Source organism: Rhopilema esculentum, chromosome 11 (genome assembly GCF_057945365.1).
Source record: "Rhopilema esculentum isolate cy_ngs chromosome 11, ASM5794536v1, whole genome shotgun sequence".
Lineage (NCBI taxonomy): Eukaryota > Metazoa > Cnidaria > Scyphozoa > Rhizostomeae > Rhizostomatidae > Rhopilema > Rhopilema esculentum.
In genome coordinates, this window is record NC_142825.1 from 6,188,350 (window position 1) to 6,209,392 (window position 21,043).

At 35.5% G+C, this 21,043-nt stretch overlaps 1 protein-coding gene across 1 annotated transcript; it reads left to right on the forward strand.

Annotated features, from left to right (window-relative positions):
- Positions 1-3,235: 3,235 nt before the first annotated feature.
- LOC135693341 (ER degradation-enhancing alpha-mannosidase-like protein 3) lies at positions 3,236-20,980 on the forward strand. Its single transcript, XM_065211784.2, has 23 exons — positions 3,236-3,554; positions 4,974-5,019; positions 5,525-5,625; positions 5,961-6,000; positions 6,562-6,674; positions 7,154-7,307; positions 7,465-7,599; positions 8,125-8,230; positions 8,946-9,043; positions 10,346-10,471; positions 10,898-10,981; positions 11,710-11,793; positions 12,399-12,523; positions 13,042-13,213; positions 13,670-13,881; positions 14,440-14,569; positions 15,357-15,441; positions 15,723-15,835; positions 16,362-16,481; positions 16,665-16,710; positions 17,333-17,527; positions 18,190-18,440; positions 18,796-20,980. Exons 1-23 carry the CDS (start codon positions 3,442-3,444, stop codon positions 19,615-19,617), a joined length of 3,471 nt encoding a protein of 1,156 aa, XP_065067856.2. The 5' UTR covers positions 3,236-3,441; the 3' UTR covers positions 19,618-20,980.
- Positions 20,981-21,043: the final 63 nt, after the last annotated feature.

Genomic DNA, 21,043 nt, shown 5'->3' on the forward strand with positions numbered 1-21,043 from the left:
ATTTTGGACAGAAAATCTTTTGGATCAATCAAAGACATCATCGAAAGATACGGTTGATGATCTGGACGGTGATTTGGATGATTTGGAACAGTGAATACAGAGACTTCCCGTTGTTGTTGCTGTTACCGTTCCTCATCATAGTTCCTCGCTGGCTGACAGTCATCTTTGGTAACACAAGTTCTTGATCCAGTCGTCCAGGGCCTCCAACGAAGGGGGGGTGGGCCGGGGGGGGCATGGCCCCCTCGCTTTTTGCAAAACAATAGAGCTTTTTTTAAAACCTTTTGTTATGATTGTTATATTTTATCTTGGCCCCTCCACTTTCCAACCTGTATCGGAGCCCATGTCGTCCGTTTATATTTGTGCACCAACAGTCCCTTCCTTGACAAAAAGAAACGTGAAAAAGCCACCAACCCTTGATTTCGCAAAACCAATCTTGGCAGAGCAGGTGCGCAACGTAACGAGAACGTAACATTGGAAAGCCTGGAAACCAGTGCCTCTTTAGGAGAGAGGATGATCCTTCCAAGTCATTGTTAAGGAGAATACTATCATTTTCGTGCTTAAAGGGCAATAAAAGGGCAAGAGCTACCTAGGAAAATGTAGCCAAACCATAGTTGAAAATTTTCTAGCATGATGAGATGACAAAACGATATATGCTCTAAGAACTTTAACGAAACTCAATCGAGCCATTGTATAAAAAGATGAGTCGATCCAGATTCTTTTGTGGAATAGCTGAATGGTCCATTAAGTAATATATGGTTTAATGAAAGTGCCAAAACTTGATATCGTTGGAATGAAGATAGAATGTTATGCGTCAAATTAATTAAAATGTCATCACTTTTTGAAGAATCCCAAAGAAAGGTGGGGGAGTGTTTCTGACACCCTGTCCGGTATGCGTCAAATTAATTCAAATGTCATCATTTTTTTAAGAATCCCGAGGTGGGCGGAGTGTTTCTGACACCCTGTCCACCCTACATTATTGTTATACTTTTGATATAGTGGCTTCGTTGAGTTATAGGTTAAAAGGACATGGCTTAATAACTTGTTTTGTTAATGTTTTGATAATATCTTTTCACAGGACTGCATGAATAAATAAAATGTGCCAACTAACATTTGGCGATAATCGGCATTATCAAACAAGGAGGCATAATGAAGCTAAATGACATTTCTTTGAGATTTTCGGAGGAAAAATCCAAAAAATTTGCTCAAAATCTGAAAAAATCCGCAAATCCGGACCCGAAAATAATACAAAAGCCCATCACCCGGTGGGTATCTATAATTGTGGTTTTTGAGTCGCGGTTGAAAATTAAAATGGAAGCTGTTTTAGTGAGTTTAATAACTTTAATTGGATTTCTGGTATGAATAGAATTTCCATGGAGATACCATATGATACAGGTCTCTGTATTGTGTTGGCTCAGTCATCTTTGGTTGTCACGGTAGCAATGTTTCCAGAACAACTGTTCTCCCCTACAAATTTCTTATTTCTGCCCTACAAAACAAACGCTACAGCCCCTATAAGGAATGTAAAAATCTTCATCTTCTTATTTCTATATTATGAGGTTGTGGGGTTCGTGACACCTCTCAAGAACCATGAATTGGCACTTTACTCTTAAGATTCAGCATCTTTTGCTACTTACACTCTTTTTTATAAGAACCAGTAAATTTAAGTTCAGGCTGACTGTTCTTAATTTTTTCGAAAATCTGAGGCTGGATTGTTCTTAATTTGTTCTTAAATTAAGAGGGTGTAAGCAGTGCAAGTGCTAGCTTTTTCGCTCTAGGGTGGTGTACAGGCCCATTTGCCAACAAAGTGAGTATTCACCGAAAAAGCACCCACACATCTCTAAAAATCCTAGATTTTGAGAAAAAACGTTGTTCAAAATTGCATTTTGCAGAAGCTCAGCCTCAGCTTGTTCTTAATTTGTTCTTAACATTTGACCAATTTTGAGGCTCGTGTTCTTATAAAATTGTTCTTATATAAAAAGAGTGTGCTCGGCAAACTTTATGGTTGGCTTAAATTTAAGAAATCAGCCTGGCATTGGAACACATCCCTGATTATGATATTAATCTAGAATGAATGTTGCTAGGCGTAGAACGTAGCTGCAGAAAGAGATTCTTCTTGTCTATTTCACCTAGTGCTGATAACAAAATAGAGATCAGAAATCTTTTGCAGAACAGTTATTAAGCAATTCTACGGTGACCCATTAACTGTCACTCACTAATGCTAAACTTATTCGCATCCAAACAAAACTGGTCGCACAAATTCAAAACTGGATAATCTTAAAACCAACTGATTCACACGGAACCGAAAACGGTTCAAAAGAAAACCAAGCGACTCGCAAAAAAACTGATATTATTGTGTGGCAGTTATGGGACACCGACCAAACCAAATAATTTTTATATTGTTCAGCTACATGACACTAGAAGAAAATGATCCAGGAGAAAGATGATGTTTAGTTTTCCCAGCCTACAAAACCATTTTTAATTTTTTCTGCCCAACGATGGTCTAGACAAATTTTTCCCCAACAAAACCTAAAGCTTACAATTTGAAATATCAAAATCGAATGTAGCCTTGCCATCATTAAGTCTTTGCTGCAATTCCCAGTTAACTTTGACGGGACTGTAAGTTAATTATGTCTGCTTTCTTCCCATGCTTGCCGAGGAGATTGTGTTCATCGAGGTATCTATTCAATTCCTCAACAGTTAGTCCATATAATTATCCCTTCATTACAACATCCAGCTAGTCATAGCCATGGACAGCCTTTCTGCTGCTCTCTTTATTGCTCTGATTTCTCTTGCAAACTTCAAATTGGTGAAATGCTGAAAAAGTGAGATAAAATTTCACTCATAGGCCGAAAACTGCTTTGCTAACAGTATAATCAAGGTAGACGGAATGAAATTTCCTTAGATAAACTGGCACTTTGAAGAACAAGAATTGTTTCTTCGTGTGGATAAGTTTGTTTTTCTCTCTGATTATCTTCATTTTTTCTGAATTCATGCAACTAAAACATGGTAAATTCGGTGGGTTTCATTCTTCTTAGTACACTGTCTCTTTGACGAAATTTGAAATTTCAGTTATTAAGTACAACTACTGAACAAAACTTTAGAAACCATGCTACGAGTTCTGGAGCAACGATTATATCCTGAGAAATAATTGATGTGTGTTTGCACACCTGTCAGCTGTTCCACTCCAGATTTCTTCCTTTCGTTCTTTGGGCCCTGGGTCGAGGCTTTTTCTTCGATATTCATTCTTGTGTGAAACTTCAGTCACCAGCGAAACGAGACTTAGGCCATCGTAACATTTTCTACGGGAAGGCCGCTGTAGCCTTTAGTTATTTTCTTATCATAATGGATGCGAAGGTGATCAATATGTGAATGTTTGGGAGCCAGAAGAAGCTCAGGTTATTTTGTCTGGGTTTCTCTTAAGAGTCGTATCGCTCCCGAAATATGACGATACCGGTTGCTGTTCATACCGTTTTCGGGACGGCGGTGATTGTTTTCATCGTCATTCTCGGTTCAGTCAATGGCGATATCCAGAAGACTGAAAAGATTGCCCTGAAGTAAGCTAGTTGTTTTTGCTCCTCAAATCATCTACACTCTGACTTTAAACTGTGTGATAAGATACTGTGTTTTCAACTAACATATAACTGTTATTGTATTTTCTTCATTAACATTCATGAATCATGTTAACAAACTTTTAGTGACAAGGACGCCTAACCTGTCGACTTTATTTAGAGGAAAACGTATTTCCTGTTGTATCATGCTAGTAGTTGGTATGTATAATTTAGCAAAATAGTACTGCAGACAAGTAAAAATATTTTCAACCACGCCACGTTAACTATACCTCGGCGACCTAAGTTTGACTTTATCATTTTATCTTGCTTATTGTAATTGTAATAGAAGAAGATGGAAAGCTCGCTTCTTCTCTTTCTTTATTGGTGAATATGCCACCAGCCTATTTTTATTTCAATCGCTTGTTAAGAATTTTGTCTTTATTTTGAAATTGTTTTTAACTGTTATTATCTGTTATTGTTACATTTTTTACTAGCTTTTTCATTTATCAAGCTATATATTAAACATTTACTGTGTAAACTTGACTGAAAAATGTTTTATAAATTACTTTGTGTGCTATGCTAAAAATACATTTTACATAAACACAAAAGCTTCTCACTTTCGAAAAATTATCTATTTTGTGTACTGTTTTTAGTATACAAAACAAAGTTTTAAGGTGCTCTGATTTTTCAGTTTTGATACTAAGCTTAAATTTGATTTAAAACCTTTATTTTGACACATTCAGAAGCAAACAGAGGACTGATGTGAATTTAAACCTTTTTGTCTGAAATTTCTTAAATGTGAACAGCTCATAGATATTATGCATTTAAATCCTCTGCAGACTTTTAGAAGCATTGTTTATAGCACCTCAAATTATGAATTTGTATTGCAGTCAATGTGAACTTAATGGCAATAGTAATTAGCATTGTCAATTTACACATGTGCATTTATTCTTTGCTGAGAATGACAGGTGTTGTTGTCAGGTTTTTTTAGATTTAATATCGAATCTATTGTCTCTCTTTTTTTCTAATTGGGACACTTTGTTCATCTATTAAACCTTTGCCTAAACTTATACTATGTTTAGTACTATATTTAATGTGTTCTTCTAATCTTTTTTGAAGCTGATTATATTTAACTTTTCTCAATAATGAGAGTTCCATCTTTTGGTCAAAGGCCCCATTCCATTCTTCATCCATCCAGAGTTAACAAAAGAGACTGAAAAAACATCAATGATTTGTCTTACCTTGACAATGGAAACTTAATGATAAGTCTATTGTATAGCCCAACCAATGGGAATTTAAATGGCAATCAAATGCATTTGGATTTTTTCCTTGAAATCTTTTGTTTTTTTGAAGAAAGCTTCATAGTTAGGGAGTGTTTTTTCTTAACCAATGTACTGTCACTCAGTTAAATTTTTTCTATTCTAGAGAGAGAGTAATAAAGATGTTCTACCATGCATATGATTCATATATGGTAAGAGTATATTACTGCAAATGACTACAGCATTGCTAGTTGGATCTTTAATGAAAATTGGATGGTATACAACATGCATTACTATTAGGTGCACAATTAAGCAGAGCTGGCTATTGATGGCACACAATCACTTGTGAATATACTAGTCCCAAGATTGTTGTTTACATGCCCCATGAAGTTGGTTTTGTCCTTCAGCTGATATTGATATGTTGAACATAAACATTGTTGAAAAGCACTTTGTTAAATTAATTTCTAGGAAAGTTTTTGTTATTTTGTTTTTCCCAGTATATAATTTACAACAGTTCAGCTGATATTTTGAATAGATCTTCCAAAGAGACTCAAACAGACACTCCAGATTAATCAATTATCTTGTTTCTACTTATCTTATGTCTAATTAGTTAAGGAAGTACTCTTTTTGATAATGAGATGCAATTTAACAGAAGATCGATCTTACTGTGCATATTTCCAAAGATGAGTTACTGAATAATACAACAATTCTATTTAGAAATATGCTTACCCTGCTGACGAGCTTATGCCACTAAGCTGTCGTGGAAGGTATCGAGGAAGTGAACCAGATAGAGGAGATATTGATGAGACTCTTGGAAAGTAAGTGCTCATCATTTATTTTGTTTATGGTTGATAAGGTGGTTTCAATAATGTCATGAATGGTTAGATGAAAATATCGTGTACTTTTATCAAAACTATGCAAGAAAAGCAATATAATATTTATAAAATGTCATCTATAAATATCCAATCAATTAGCTTTCCAACTGCATCTCCGAATAATTTGCTGGACAATCTTATAATGAGATAAGAATTCATTGTTAACCATGGACCAAGGACACACACATATAACAATGAAAGTCTGGTCTGAGAAGAAAAACTTTTGTCATATGTTTAACTATGATATGATATGTTTAGAACAATCCTTTCTTTTTCAGCTTTTCACTTACACTTATTGACACACTTGACACTTTAGCTGTAAGTATTTATCAGATATTATTGATTCTTTTTATCGATATGATATTTATGTAGCTGCTACTATTGTACTGTAATGCATAAAGATAGCTATTGACCCCTATAAATGTAACATAGCATTGATATACAGGCTTATTAGTCTTACACTGAACCTTATCAAGTAATAATGAAGCTAAAAGAGTAATTGCAGCTCAGTAAGTACTTTCATTACCGTCAGTGATTACAAAGTCAGCAATTCTGTTAACAAGTTATTTCATATGCATTCTTGCTGTGTGAAGCCTTAATGCCACCCTCATTTTGAGTTTTGAAAGAAACAAGTGTCTTGAAATTTCAAAAATTACTTTATCTTTGATATTTAGAAGTGAGATACTGATACCCTAGATACATACCCTGTAAACCAAACATTAGACAGCTTCATGAAAACTGTAATTCTATCATTTTTGCCCAAACAGGGGAGTTTTATCAGTGATTGTTAGATCATAGAAGAGAAATTAAGCATTTGTTTTCATTATAACTTCTAGAATTTTTAGAGCACATTAATAATTTCGAATTTTTGTTACTTAGGTTCTTGGCAATATCAGTGAGTTTGAAAAGGCTGTAAAGTTGGTTATAAATGAAGTAACATTTGACACAGATGTTGTTGTATCTGTGTTTGAAACCAATATCCGTGTTTTAGGGTATGTAATTTTATTGTTATTTAGCTTAAAATCTTTCTGTGTTTATGGTACTTCTTTGGTTGGCCATGTCTTGATCAAAAACGTAGAAGTGCTTTTGCAAACAAACCAATCAATTTGATGCATAAGTTACTGGCCTTACACTGTTGAACTGAAGATATTGCCCAAGCTAATTTTAATGATTTTGAAATAGAGTAGGAATTAGGAAAAATTTGTTAAAGCTTGTCAATATTTTATCAAATGAAGTTTTAAAGGAATTTTGTTGTTTATTTGGTTCTCTGAACTGCCTCTATTATCACTATAAAAGCATTCTCTTTATCAAGAATCAAGTTTTATTATATTAATTGATTGCACATAATAGTGATAGAATATCATGCTAATGTAAAGTATACTAGCTAAAAGCACACTAAATTTGTAGTACCAGAAACTTTGTTGTATACCAAAAAGTTATCTAATAATGTATATATTTTTTGTTACTTTAGTGGGCTACTTGGAGCCCATGTTGTTTCAGCGACCTTAAAACTAGAAGATAAAGGGATGCAATGGTACAATGGAGAGCTGCTTGACATGGCAGTTGATATTGCTGATAGATTGTTAGTTGCGTTTAACACAACCACGGGCATACCATACTCAAGGGTCAGTATAAATTACTAATGGAATTTTGAAGACATTTATGTTTGGAATATGTTGGAATATTTTATATAAGTGAGGTTGCCTGTCTTTGCTTTCAATTTGAATCAAGACTGATTTTTAATAGATTAGTATTCTTCAATTGACACTCCATTTTTTCCAGGTGAATCTTTTATATGGCATTCATCATCCCATGTCTCGAATTGTCAATGAAAAGGACACGTGTACTGCATGTGGTGGAACCATGATCATGGAATTCGCAGCCTTGAGTCGACTGACTGGAAATCCGATTTATGAGGCAAGTGGACAGTTTTATGCAACACGTCATGAATACAGTTTTGGCTGGCTTTACCACTGGAAAGTTGATGCTGCTTTCTTTTTAAAAAATCATGTGTAATTTCAGTTAAAGGTCACAAAACGGACAGCATGATTTGGGAACTAACTCGCTTTAGATGCAAACCATCATAGAATCGATGGAGGTCACAGAACGTTGGCTGCTTGCAAAATGATTTAGACTCTTGAATATTCACAAATTTATTTAGCTGTTATGTTTACTGACGTCCTTAGGGGCATAATCATTGGATTTTCCAGTCTTACCCCTATTTTTGTCGATAATCCTTTCTTTTCTTCTTCAAGTCAAAGTAATAGTTATGGACGAATCAATTAGCTAAATCAGCATTTCATACATGGAAAACGCATGCTACGTCTCTATATTTAGATATGTTCAATTGTATTTCTATTTCATGATCTTAATCTTTGTATAAAGTTTTATCTTTTATGTAAGATTCCTCGCGGGAAAATATAAGGAAGTATTTCATTTCAGTCCAAGGCCCGAAAAGCAATGGAGTCGATCTGGCATTTCCGCAGCCGCAGCAGTGACTTGGTTGGTACTGTCATTGATGTTCATAATGGGGACTGGATACGGAGAGGTTAGTATATAATAGCACTGTTGATCCTCTATTGCACAGCACCATACAAGTCTATGAATTGGGATATTGCGAGTAGGTTAACACTTTGTCGTTCTAAGTCACCTTTTATAAGCGCTCTTTTGTTTTTGTATATTTAAGTTTAATCAAAACGTATGAAAGTTTTATCTTACAATGCTCTTAGGGAAAAGAAAGTCGGGGAATATATTTCGATATTTTTCATTTTTCAAGTACTTTAAGGGGTAACCCTTCGGCATTATCATAGTTGGTTTTCAAAAAGCCAACAGGAAATTAGTTTTACAGTCAATACATATAACACATAATATATGATTATTTACAATGAAGTCTTAATCGTATATTTGTGATAACGGCCTTAGCTGGGGGTTTATTCAATAGTTTATATTTCTTTGAAAAAAGGGTTTGGTTCATTTTCAAAGCTTGTGAAAGGTAGGGGTAAATCATCGCTGGTATTGTGGAGAATACGGGATGAGTTACCGGATTTTCTTTTGGTATGGTCAGAAACATGTATACTTTTGTAGAAATAAGCGATGATTCTAGGAAGCTGTAAGCAAGAGACAAGCCTTGTCCTTCCTTGTCAAATCGAATGCTTCTCCAGTACATGTTACTCATTATTTCCACTGTAATACATATATCTTGTATTGTCACCAACACTTGTATTGTCAAAAACAGCACTTTGAAAACTTTGGTCAAATTTCAGATAGTGGAATTGGCGCAGGGATCGACTCGTACTATGAATATTGCCTGAAAGCTTACATCCTTCTTGGAGATACAACATACTTAGAAAAATTTAACAAGGTAAGGAAGGTTTTTTTGTTAAATTAGTATCACAGCCACCAGATTAGCCAGAAAAACGTTGCTGGAACAATGCCAAGTCTTGCTTAAATGTTAGTTTTCGTGTAGCTGAATAAGGTTTTATGGCTATTTTATCTAGGAAAAATTCACAAGAAAAGAGTTGAGTGCTAATATATATTAGATATTCGGTACTACAGGGCTTGCGACGTGCTTTTCAAAATGCATGACCTATCAAATTCTAGCAAGTTGCAATGTGATATAGAAATTGATATAAAAACATGTGGAATCGTCAAATGTCCACCACTTTGATCTGTGCACTTATTCTTAAAATGAGAGGCATTAATCACTGTTAACGATGGTAAACTGCAAAGATATCCCTTTCTTATACACCTAAAATCAGCCCACATCGTACACTGGCATATCTAAGATACAGATGCTGTTACTAAGCGATTTCACAGTTTTTGCCGCCATCATGAATTGGCAAAAATGGCGGACACGCAGCAAACGAGCAAACAACCACAAAATTTCCAGTCAATTTTGTATCTAGAATTGCTAATAAAATTAGAAAGTAATCAGCTTAATTAGAATTTAAATGTTCTTTTTTTACAATTAGCAACTCACAAACAGCGTTCCTTGTTGTTTTCCTTGTGATTTCACTGCTGACTGTGACCAGGCTGAAATCAGTCCCCTTTGACCTCTCGTACAAAAACTTCCGCTTTTCGATTCAAACCTTAGCGAAACCCGTTATTTCTAGCCTGTTTACAACCATTTTGGGTTGGACTCTCTTCAGAAATTCATTTGACGTCAATAAAACCGAATTTTGACGTCGTCCGACGTCAAACTTTTGGTAAGACGTTAGCAAAATGTCCTGTCCTTACTAATAAGGCACCAGTCGGTTTTTTGTACCTTTAAAGTTGAAAAAAACATATAATCAAGATATCTAGTTGAAACTTTGAAAATATGCAAGAAAAGGAAGAACTTTGCAGAAACTGCACTAACAATTTTTTTCCACTCAGAGGCAAATTTCTTTGACTCAGTAAACTTCAGCTAATTCCTTTTTATCCAAAAAATGTCTCACGATATAGTCCTTGGCTGGTATCAAAGAACCAACGACAATTGTTTTATCAGTGTGCTTTGCTTTATTCGGAAAAATAGTTGGAAGGGGGTTGATAGAAAGAGATACGGAAATTTATGTCAATTGTAAAGTGCCTGGTTAAGAGCTTTCACGTACTTTATCGAGCACATTTACAGTTTTGTTAACAAAGAAAAGTATGCATCCTCGACACACTCTTATTACCTTTACAGCACTACGCGGCCATCAACAAATACATTCGACAAGGTGTTATGATGCTGGATGTCTTAATGCACCAGCCTGATCGTCCAATCCGTTCATTCGTTGATTCTCTTCAAGCGTTTTGGCCAGGTCTTCAGGTATCCATCAATATGTTGTGTTTGCTTATGACACCATTCTAACTATATATATTCTAGTATTTTCATCAGTTGGGTCCTTCATCGTTACCGACATTACTAATCCGACTTTGAGATATCACCAGACCTTCATGTTACTTTTGAAACTTTTTCAAGTGGTTGAATTTATGTGGAAAACATAAAAATCATAAAAACACGATCTTTTGGACTCTTCTTACAGTTATACATAATCCCATCCACTCAAAATAAAGTAAAATTTGATAACAACGGTTCATTATTGATCAGTTTGTTTTATCATCTTGCTCGTAGATCCTGTTAATAAGTTGTTTGTCTGCAACCGAGCATCAACTCAGTTTGCAACTAAAAGAAAATTCCTCATAATTGAAAGCATAGAATTCATTTCATTACACTCAACTCTGTTTTTTCAAGGTTCTGATGGGAGACTTGAAGCCAGCCATTGAAACACACGAAATGCTATACGAAGTTGCTAAGCGACATAAATTTATTCCTGAGGTATCTGCTTGTTTACTGTTTATCTCCACTGTGCGTAGGAACTGTTTATCCATAGGATAAAATCGCCCCCTCCCCTCATCGGTGCCAAAAAGACATACCTGCGATAACTTAACACGAGGGAAGATCTCTAGTTGTACGATAAATCATTGGCTTTATAAGGGTTTCTTTTGCCTAGTTTTAAATATGGTCTTCAAGTCCCAACGACTCTACCATTGCAAATATAAACACTTCTCTGGTAGCTCTTGTTAATGAAGCTCGATCTAAGCTAGATTAACTATCATTTGGCGACACTGTTTGGTACCATGTCTAACCCCATCTACGAATGCATTATGCCTTGGTTTGAACTGTGTAAATATAGGCCAGTAAATGGCTGGCAGATATTTTTTACAATGTTGCTTATGGATGAATCTAGCGAGGTTTGTTTGAATAAAAAACATATGTGCTCTAAGAGACTCTGAAGACCCCACGCTCCATATTCAAACCTCCTGCTCCATCGACGAAAAAGGTCGATGATTTCAAAATTCACAATTTTCCAGCAATCCTTTTGCATAGTACTTTAGCTGAAGGAAGGCCAAACGCCGTTTATTTTAATCCTCTCGTTTATTACCGATTTAAGAGTGAGTTTAACGGTATGTGCTTGTATTTGAAGAACCTTCGACAAATTTGTTTTTTTTGGCTTTTCAGCTGAAAAAAATCTTTGAATTTTTATCTACATTTTTCCAAACCAGGCCTTCACTACAAATTTCGATTTGTACTGGTCACAGCATCCATTGAGACCAGAATTTGCTGAAAGCACATATTTTCTTTTTGAGGTAAAGCAATGTTGTTATTTTTTCAATCACTTCTTAAATGACCTACTTCTTAAAGTCTCTTATCCGCCAACAAAATATCTAAATTGACAGTGGGCAGTAAAGCCAGTGTAAGATCTTAAGAATAAAGAACAAATATTACTTATACCACGTTGAATAGGCCACATATATAAGCAGATTAGAGCTGCAAGAAGCTTGTGCATCGCCCTTTGTGAGATAAGCTCATGAAATCTCGATTAGATGTTGGATCTGATGAAGGATACACGTTTCTCGGTTTCAGTTCTTGACAAAAGGGCTTAAAACTACCCACACAGATTTGAATGAAGATTATCTCTTTTGTAACTGACAATTTATGTACCTGCAGGCTAAGCATTATTTCGTTTCTCGTTTTTGGGACGGACCATTTTGCCTAAATGCTCTTTTTCCATGTGTAGTATCGCTTAATTTTCTGCCTTTATATTGCACAGTACTATCATCAATAGACACTTGCCACTTTCAAGTACCTTTTACAATCCCACCGCGGATATCGCTCCATTGCTAAATGCCACGCTGTCTCCACCCCAGGCATGTTTCACAATTTTCATTGTTTTTTTTGCGTCATTTACTAGGCAACCAAAGACCCATACTATTTAGAAGTTGGCAAGCACATAGTTGAGACTTTGGAAGAGCATGCAAAGGTTGAATGTGGATTTGCAGCAATAAAAGACTTAAGAACGTTCACACACGAGGACAAGTAATTCTCTCATATTTTTATCCTGTCTTAAGATTTAAGGCTTGTCTAATACGTTGCTATAGAAAAAGTTTCAATGGCTGAATTAATTTGAAAAAATTATTTTAGATATGGACAAAAATGCCAAATGTATGGTTTATCATTGCTTTCTTTGGTGCCTTTCTCTTAAGTTATATTGATTTCACCCGATGTCTCAAAATTTAGCAAACTATGTTATTAGATGCGATCTCGTGATTTATTCAACAAAACACTTGACGAAATATTACAGCTATGATATCACAATGGGCAGAGCTGGATTCGTAGGTGGGCGAGGGGTGTGAATCCCACATCTCCGAGCTGGAAATTTTTCCGAACCTCCAGTTATTTCAAAGTTACCCGAACATAAGTTTCCAACCACTTGTTTGTTTCACTTGGAACATCAAATAGCTACGAGTCCACTGATGTAGATATCTAATTTCATCTGTTAGTTGTTTGTATTTTATTATAATAGTTATAAACATTTATGATTCTATTTTTTGTAGAATGGATTCCTACGTGCTTGCTGAAACTTTCAAATACTTGTATCTGCTCTTTTCCGAAGATTCTGAACGTATTTTGAACATTCATAATTTTGTGTTCACCACTGAAGCTCATTTGCTGCCACTAAGTTTGGGAAATGTCAAATTTGAAAGAAATAAAGCCCATTTTGACAAGGTTCGTTGAATTCTTCAAGATTTATTCTAAGCGATAGTTGGTGGATGCTAAGCTTATACCTTTTTCGCCATTAATTCAATGAACGGATTTGTTTTGGTAACTTTTCAAAAGAGAATTTTCTAAACGTTTTTTTCGCTGGTACTCAGATATAAGCCAGATTGTAACATTTAAACGTTTTCATTTTGTTGATCTGAGGTTTTGAATAAACAGATGGCTCTGAGTCAGACTCTTTTCTTATCTTACACCATCTTAAAGTCCGTTCTGCAGACTTGAAGATAGAATTAGCAGAAACTGCAAATTATCATTATTAACTTTATATTTTTACATCATATCCGTTAAACTACAAAACTGAAAATGTTTCATTAATTTGTATTGGCTAACAATTTGGTTTGTGCAAAGATTTGGCCCAAGCTAAGTTCCTGTCTCCTAATTCTTTACTTTTGTGTCGTTTTCCAGAATGAGACAAAGGTGAAAACTCAAAAGTCGGCTGGGGAGGAGAAAGAGCTGCAGTCTACATGTCCTAACGATGCAAAAGACAGGTTCAGCATGCGCGAATTTGCAAGAATTGTGCGCAAAGGCTACAAAAAGCCAGCAACTGTCTCCCCAATGTGTGCATCTAATCCCGAGTCAAAACAGCCCGACATAACTTTAAGCTATGACCCAAACAGGTAAGAATTGTATTGTTCTTTCATTCTTGTAGCGAATTTATATTGTTGGTTGTAGAATTCAAGAATTGCACCCCTCTTCTTATGTTGTATTCCTGGAAGCATCTTGAATACCTCCTAGGGTAATAGCCACTTTGGTTAGGAGCACCCCCAGCCTTACATCTTATCAAGACGATTAAACATGAAGACCAAACCCTAGCCCGTTGGATAGAAAACAAGTGTAGATTGTCTGGGTTGTTGAGAAGTTGGCCTCAGGCATAAGGGCGGGAACGCTGTTCACCAGCCTGCCACTTTAATTAAGAAACTTTTTTGTAAATCGCTAATGCTCCCCCTAGAATTGTATAGCGTGATTTTGATTCTGTATTTTTAGTAAATGTTTTAAGTCATGTGCCCAGCAGTTTCCCACACCTCTATCAGGGTTTGTGCGCTACTATTCCAAACACCTGTGCTAGAAGAATCGAAACTTTCAAGATGCTATTACGAATTATTGCCTAAACTATTGCCTAAAGTTAAGTTAGAATTAGATATTTATTAATGTTTAACAACGTTGTTTATTTTCAGGGAGCCTAAACTTCGTGCTGAGCACTTTCAGGTTGGCAACACTGATCATCTTCAGTTATTGAAAGAAATGGGAATCAATGTGCTCCAAACAAATGACGGAAAAGTCCAGCTAATCCACCAAGCTGGAACGGTAAGTTCGGATTTCTGCAGTAAGTAACTAACAATGTATATCTAACAATGTGTATCTTTTAATTTCATTTGGTATATCAACCAGCAACTTGTAAATGCTTGTCGATTTCTTGATTAATTTTGTGTTACTTTCTACTTTTCTGTGTTAAGAATGATGTTTAAAACCTTCTACTTTAAACTACTTGCTGCTTGCAAGTCATGCTTTCAATTCAAGTCTACTTTTCTGACAATGCCTGGTTGCAAATTAAGTTTGTTTAAAAAAAATTTGATTGCCTTAGTCCTTATCCTTAGTAACTTTAGTGTCAAATATCATAACACTTACCAGATAAATTTCACCAGTTATTTAAAAAACACGATTAGAAAGAGAGAATATCGAACGATTAGAGGAATAAACTTTGAATTCTAGGCTGCTTGTTTTTTCTCGAGATAAAAACATGGTGTAACAGCTTTAAATGGCCATGACTGTTGTAGCATCTTCGTGCAGCAGATGCTATGTTCAGTAAAGCTAGGTTAAGCCAGCTTGTTAATATAAACGTCGATAAAAGCACAAAAATAACATTGCTTAGACAGATAATATCTTTAGTAACACTATCCCTTTTTATAATTCATAAAATTCACCTGCAACAATTTCAGGTTTTTGCTTTCTAATGACAGTCCCAGCAGAAAGGGCTGATGGTTTGTTTACATGATATGTTTGAAGCTATTTCCTGCCTGTGTTGAATCATAATATCATAATAATCTGTATATTTTGTTATTATTATTCTCAATATAAATTATTCTTTGCACAGGCTGCAACCGCTGAAGATGCAGCAGATGGCATCAGATTCATGCAGGACATGATTCAAGTGTCGAAAAATAGAGGATTTGAACAAAGTACCATTTTAGATTTTTTTGCACACTTATCCAAATATCACTAGCAGCTAATGGAACATATCGAATAAATGCGCGAAATTAAACATGGGCTTATGAGAATTTTTTTCATTAAGATCTAAACTTCACTTGATTGTGAAAATAAACTTAAAGTCGTTTTTTTCAGTCATTCGCTCAAAGTAATTATTGTTTTGTACCCACTGTTTCATTTCCTATGAAGGGAAGCATGTTCTCGTAGGATTCAACAACATCAAACAATTAAGAAACATAACTTTAATTTTCAGACTCAGCAGCAAAGCCTCGAGTGGTTCAGTTATTGTCTCCTCCCTTCAACGGTGAGGTCTATTACGGTGCCGGTGCCGCTCAGTTTGGACTGGACATATCGATTCATCCTGGGGTATGTCTCTTTCTACACATTAACACATATTTTGTTGTTTCTTCGCAACACTGTAAAAAGGCGATGACTACCGTAATCGATGGTTGCATGCGCGGTCTTTGTCGTAAAGAAGTTTGCACAAAAAAGAAACTACAATCACTGCCAAAATTACTTGGAACAACCAACGTTTTGCGCTGTGCTTTTTTCTATTTTCCATTTGTTTTCCCGAATACTACTACTTTGGTTCCCTTTTCTCCCCAGAACAATGTTGGAAGTATAGAAAAATATCAAACGAGCATACTCCATAACCCCTTCTTTTTTCTATAGTAATCAATATTTTTCCTAGGGGGGAGGGGGATTGCTGAATTAAACTTGAAAACTGGCGTTAGTGTTCCAAGATGTTTGGCAGAGAGTCTAGTTAGGTTTTTGATATATCTGCAAAATTTATATAGCTGACGAGCAATTGCAAGTTATATTTTTCATTTTATCATCTTGTGTTTATAACTTGATATTAAACTAATTTATTTTCCTTTAACGCTTTGCTTAGGTAACTGGAGAGGTTGAAGAAGCTACTCCATTTAATGCTTGTAGCGAGATAGAAAACAAGGACGACTTTGAAGGCCGCATTGTGATTGCGCAGAGAGGAGGTTGCATGTTCATTGATAAGGTACAAGATTAGTTTGAATTCAGTATGTGTCATTATTGCTAGTACACCCCTGGTCTTTATATGCTTTTTCACGAACTTGTGATATACGTAAGACTGAAAAGCGGTAAAACACTGTTGTTGTTTTCTGTATCAACTTAACAACATTGTGGTTCTTCAACATAGACTCTTTTTCTCGTTGTTCAGGTACGACGGGTTCAAAGCCTTGGTGCTGTTGGAGTCATTATCATTGGTAACTTTCATTAAATATCATTATTTTTTATTCATTCTCCACAGTTAGAGTAAAAATTTCGCCAGGCGGGGCTATTTTATATCAAAGTTAAAAGGCAGTGTTTAGTTAGCGTGGAAAAATTTGACTGATTTTTTACGTTTTGGCAGCAAATATTTTCAATGTACCATTCAGATATTTGTATGAATCGTGAATTATGATTCTTAAGATTAATCATTATAATTATAGCAAACAGATTATTGATCGAAAACATAATTTTTTGACAGCTTGTATTTCTTTACCAAACTTTTTAAGTATGCTTTTGAAAATTTTAAACAGTTGTGGTCTATACCGTGGATGTTACTTTCAATACCACCTGTACTGCCATCGTACTTATTGATATATCATCCATAGTTTTGGTCTACGCTGTAATTTCCAGTCTTCTAGTCTGTACACGTGACTCTTTTAGAATTATAAAGTCATTTTTTATTTTATGACACTGAATTTTATGTTCGTGGCCTTGATCTGCCATAAATCAAGGAGCTACATTATTTGTTTATGCAATAAAAACGATTAGCGTTCTCTTTGTTATTGATGTTCACCAAGGCTTGTTGTGTATTACTTTATTGGTTTCCTTCGTTTTCAGATAACAACGAAAACACATCCGTTGATCAGCCTTTATTCGCCATGAGTGGTGACAGCCATTCTGAAGATGTCTCAATTCCATCTGTGTTTCTCTTCCGCAAAGAAGGAGATGTGCTCAGACAATATGCAAAGGAATCCATCGAAAAGAACAATATTCGCCTAAGGGTTCGTCTTGCTGGAAAACCTAAGAAAAAAGGTTTTAAATTTTAACTTTACTGACATACTTTTTACTTTTAATTCTATTCATACTTATTTGTCAGTATTTCAGTTGGGTATCATCATGATATAAAGATTTTTCTAACTTAAGAGATATAATTCCTGTTATTTTGCTTCTCACCTTTTACAAATTGGCTCTGAGCAATTTCATTCAAATGATGATAGGAACTTTTAGAAATCCTCGTTTTCCTTATTTCTGAGAAAACTGTATTAAGTTGATTTGAAAGTAAGCAAACACAGCCAAACCCATCACCCCCCCCCCCCCCCCCGCCTCCTCGAGCCTCTCCTCTAGAAATTTATGTTTTGAAACATAAGATTTGAGACCTACCAATGTTTTACGTAGATAAATCTACCGAACTCCATACCTACTCTCTACAGTTGCCTGATGATTGCATAAGGCGTAGAACTCAGGGTCGCAACTTAGAACTGTCCTGTTCTATACACAAAATAGCAAGTGCAGCTTTGCCTATACGGCATTATTTATGACAGACCAGTAAACAGTAAATTTCAGATCAACATACCTAGATAAGATGTGAAGACAGGCAAATTGATGATATAAACAGACAAAGAGTGCCTTTATTGTTTTAGAAAGTAAATTGTTCAAGGTCAAATTGATATTCTAAGATCAAAATTGTATTTCAGAGCAATCTGAATCAGGTAAAGAAGGAGGCCAAGCTGCTTCAACGGGAGACTCAGATGAGAAGAGTAAGGAAAAGACGATCGAGGAATTTTTGAATGACACTGAAACTCCTTCTCAGATGAAAACAGCTGACACCAGAGTTGATTCGACTGAGGTACAAGATGAGAACAAAACAATCCAAGATCATGTTCTGGATAGAATGGAATCGTCAATGGAAAAGAAGCCCAAAGTTGTCACAGTTGATGGCCAAATAGTAAGTTGATTTGTTCTCATTTCTTGTTCCTTTTTCTCATTTGTCATTGTCCTTTTTCCCTCTCTGTCTCCACCTTCATTTTTCTATATCATAAAAATACATTAAAGACAATTTTCTGACAGTCAACAATTGTCTTGAATTATTTATCTCGAGTCATTTCTATTTTTAAAAAAGTTTCATTTCAAGATATTTAGGATTATATTTGTTAAATCTCACAATGATTTTCAATGGGCCTGTTAATGCTTAGAGTCGCTAATTAGGGATGTGGGCTGGATTCTTAGAAGACCATTTGATCACTTTGTTGTCGATTGGATCACTGTCTGCGTTTTGTCATTAAAGGCGTGCCTTTTTTCAGATCAAGACTCAAGTTGAAACTCACATCGGCAAAAATGAAGATGGAAAAATAGTTACTTACGAGACAACGTTTACTACTTATGAAGGCAAGGACGAGGCGGATCACAGGAGTGAGGTGCGCGTGGTGACTAGGATTATCCCTTTTAAGGAAAATTCATTAGAAATTGACAAAGACCGTCTTAGTAATGTGGAAAAGGGCGATGTTGAGAAAGTTATGGACTCTCACAATGTCGAGGAGGGAAGTAGCGAAGAACAGAAAAGGGAGACTGTTGAAGAAAAAGGTGACAATGATATGCAGGAAGCACATGATGTTGGAAATGAGAATAATTTCGACAAAAGAGAGTCTAAAGTATTGGGTGATGTCAAACAAAATTCTAATAGTGTTTCTGAAATTGGAAAGGCACCCGAAAAAGGAGATACGGGTCTTAAAGATGTTAATGAAGGTAAGGAGGGACACTTGCAAAGAGTAGGTCAGCGAAAACACGACGCTGTCAATAACGCAAACGCCGCAAAGGATATAACTGCTGATGAAGAGAAAGATGATATTGAGTCCAAGGGTGAAAATGATGAGAATGTTGATAGGAAGGAGCCGTTCATTTGCACAGGTGCTGGGTGCTTTTCTTCAGTTGAACAACTTGAGATGTTTTCTAAACTGGCTTTGAAAGTACGCAGTGATTTGGAGAAACTAGAAGCCGCGGAAATGGAGCAGAGCTCAACTGAAAACGCGGCTTTAAAGTCATCGGAGGACATTGGGAAAACAGATACAGTGGATAGTGATATTAACTCAAATTCACATATAAAATCAAACCCATCGGGCAGGTAGTACATGGCTATTTAAGCATTTGTAAACAAATTTATTAATGAATCAATGCTCAGCGAATTTGTTGATGCAGTTTAAATGCCAACCTGAGCTCCCTACCCCATATAGGCGATGTATTCAATGCATGGCACATTCATGGGAATTTTCAGTTCCATCAGGAAGAGCATTTAAAAGATATAGTTGTTCCGCATCCTATAATGTTTCCAATACGTACAGCACCCGTTGGTGTTAGATCCTTGCTTGCTCTTTAGCATAGATATGCTCACCTTCCAGAAATTTCGCATTTGAGCTGCATGCTGAGACTAACAGTATTTGTTAATACGGGCTAAGCAAATGTAACAAAAACTGTCGTTATAATCAGATTAAGAATATCAATGTTTTACAAAGAGTTTGAAAGACATAAGCTTTTGCTTATAAAAATTAATGGCTAAATGTATTTGGTCCTAAATAGTCTATGTTTATACAGTAATACGTGTGCAGCTTTCGGTAATGCTGCTATCTTTAAGAGTGTTTATAAATTAGCACTGTAACTGAATTATGGATCCAATACATCAAGTGGGTATTTTGCCTCTTTATTTTCTTTTAGTTTCAGGCTGTGCCCTTGCTAATTAACACGCATCTTCCTTGTAATCGAGAATGTTTGTTTCACAAATATCCCCCTATTTTAAAACTGAAAGCTATTCTCTCCCCCCCCTCCAAGTAAGTACATATATTTATAGATCAGTTTTATCTTCAGTTGCAAGGCCATGCATGAAAGTAATCTGTATACTTACTCTTGCATTCTTTAGCTTTGTGTAGGTGGTTTTCTTTTATCACGTGCCATAGATCATGAATGACCACGTTTCTTTTCCAATAGCTCCAGCTCGTTACTGAAATGTAATTTTTTAAGCTATTTAAGATTTTTGACATGTTTTGTTGAAGTTTCTATCTTGTATGCTATTACGTGACGTCAAAGCTAATGAAATCAGTTTGATGTGTTACTGATAGGGAACATTGTAAGCCCTGGAATAATTAACTGTGAATGCCCATAAAATGGAAATAAGCAAAAGCTAGCTCGGACTAGAGCAATTTGTTTTAAATATTGCGAGGAAAGCAAAAACCGAGTGCTGGGTCATTGCCAGATTACTACAGTGTGTTAAAATGTTTTTACTTCCCTCCTGACTAAGGAAATAAAAGAAAACCTCTCGAGTATTTATTTCTTCGAATTATATTTACACCTGATGTTTGAAGTTAAATTTTTTACTTTATTATAGCCATAGATCGATTTATTTCTTCACTTAATGTGAAACTGAATTTCATACAGAAATTATAAGATTTGTGCTCTGTAATTTTGAAGATATGAATTGAATGTTTGCCTACACTTGTATTTTTGTCTTCTCTCTTGTTCTTCTCCTGCTATTTTGAGAACATGGAGATCGTGGTTAGAAGA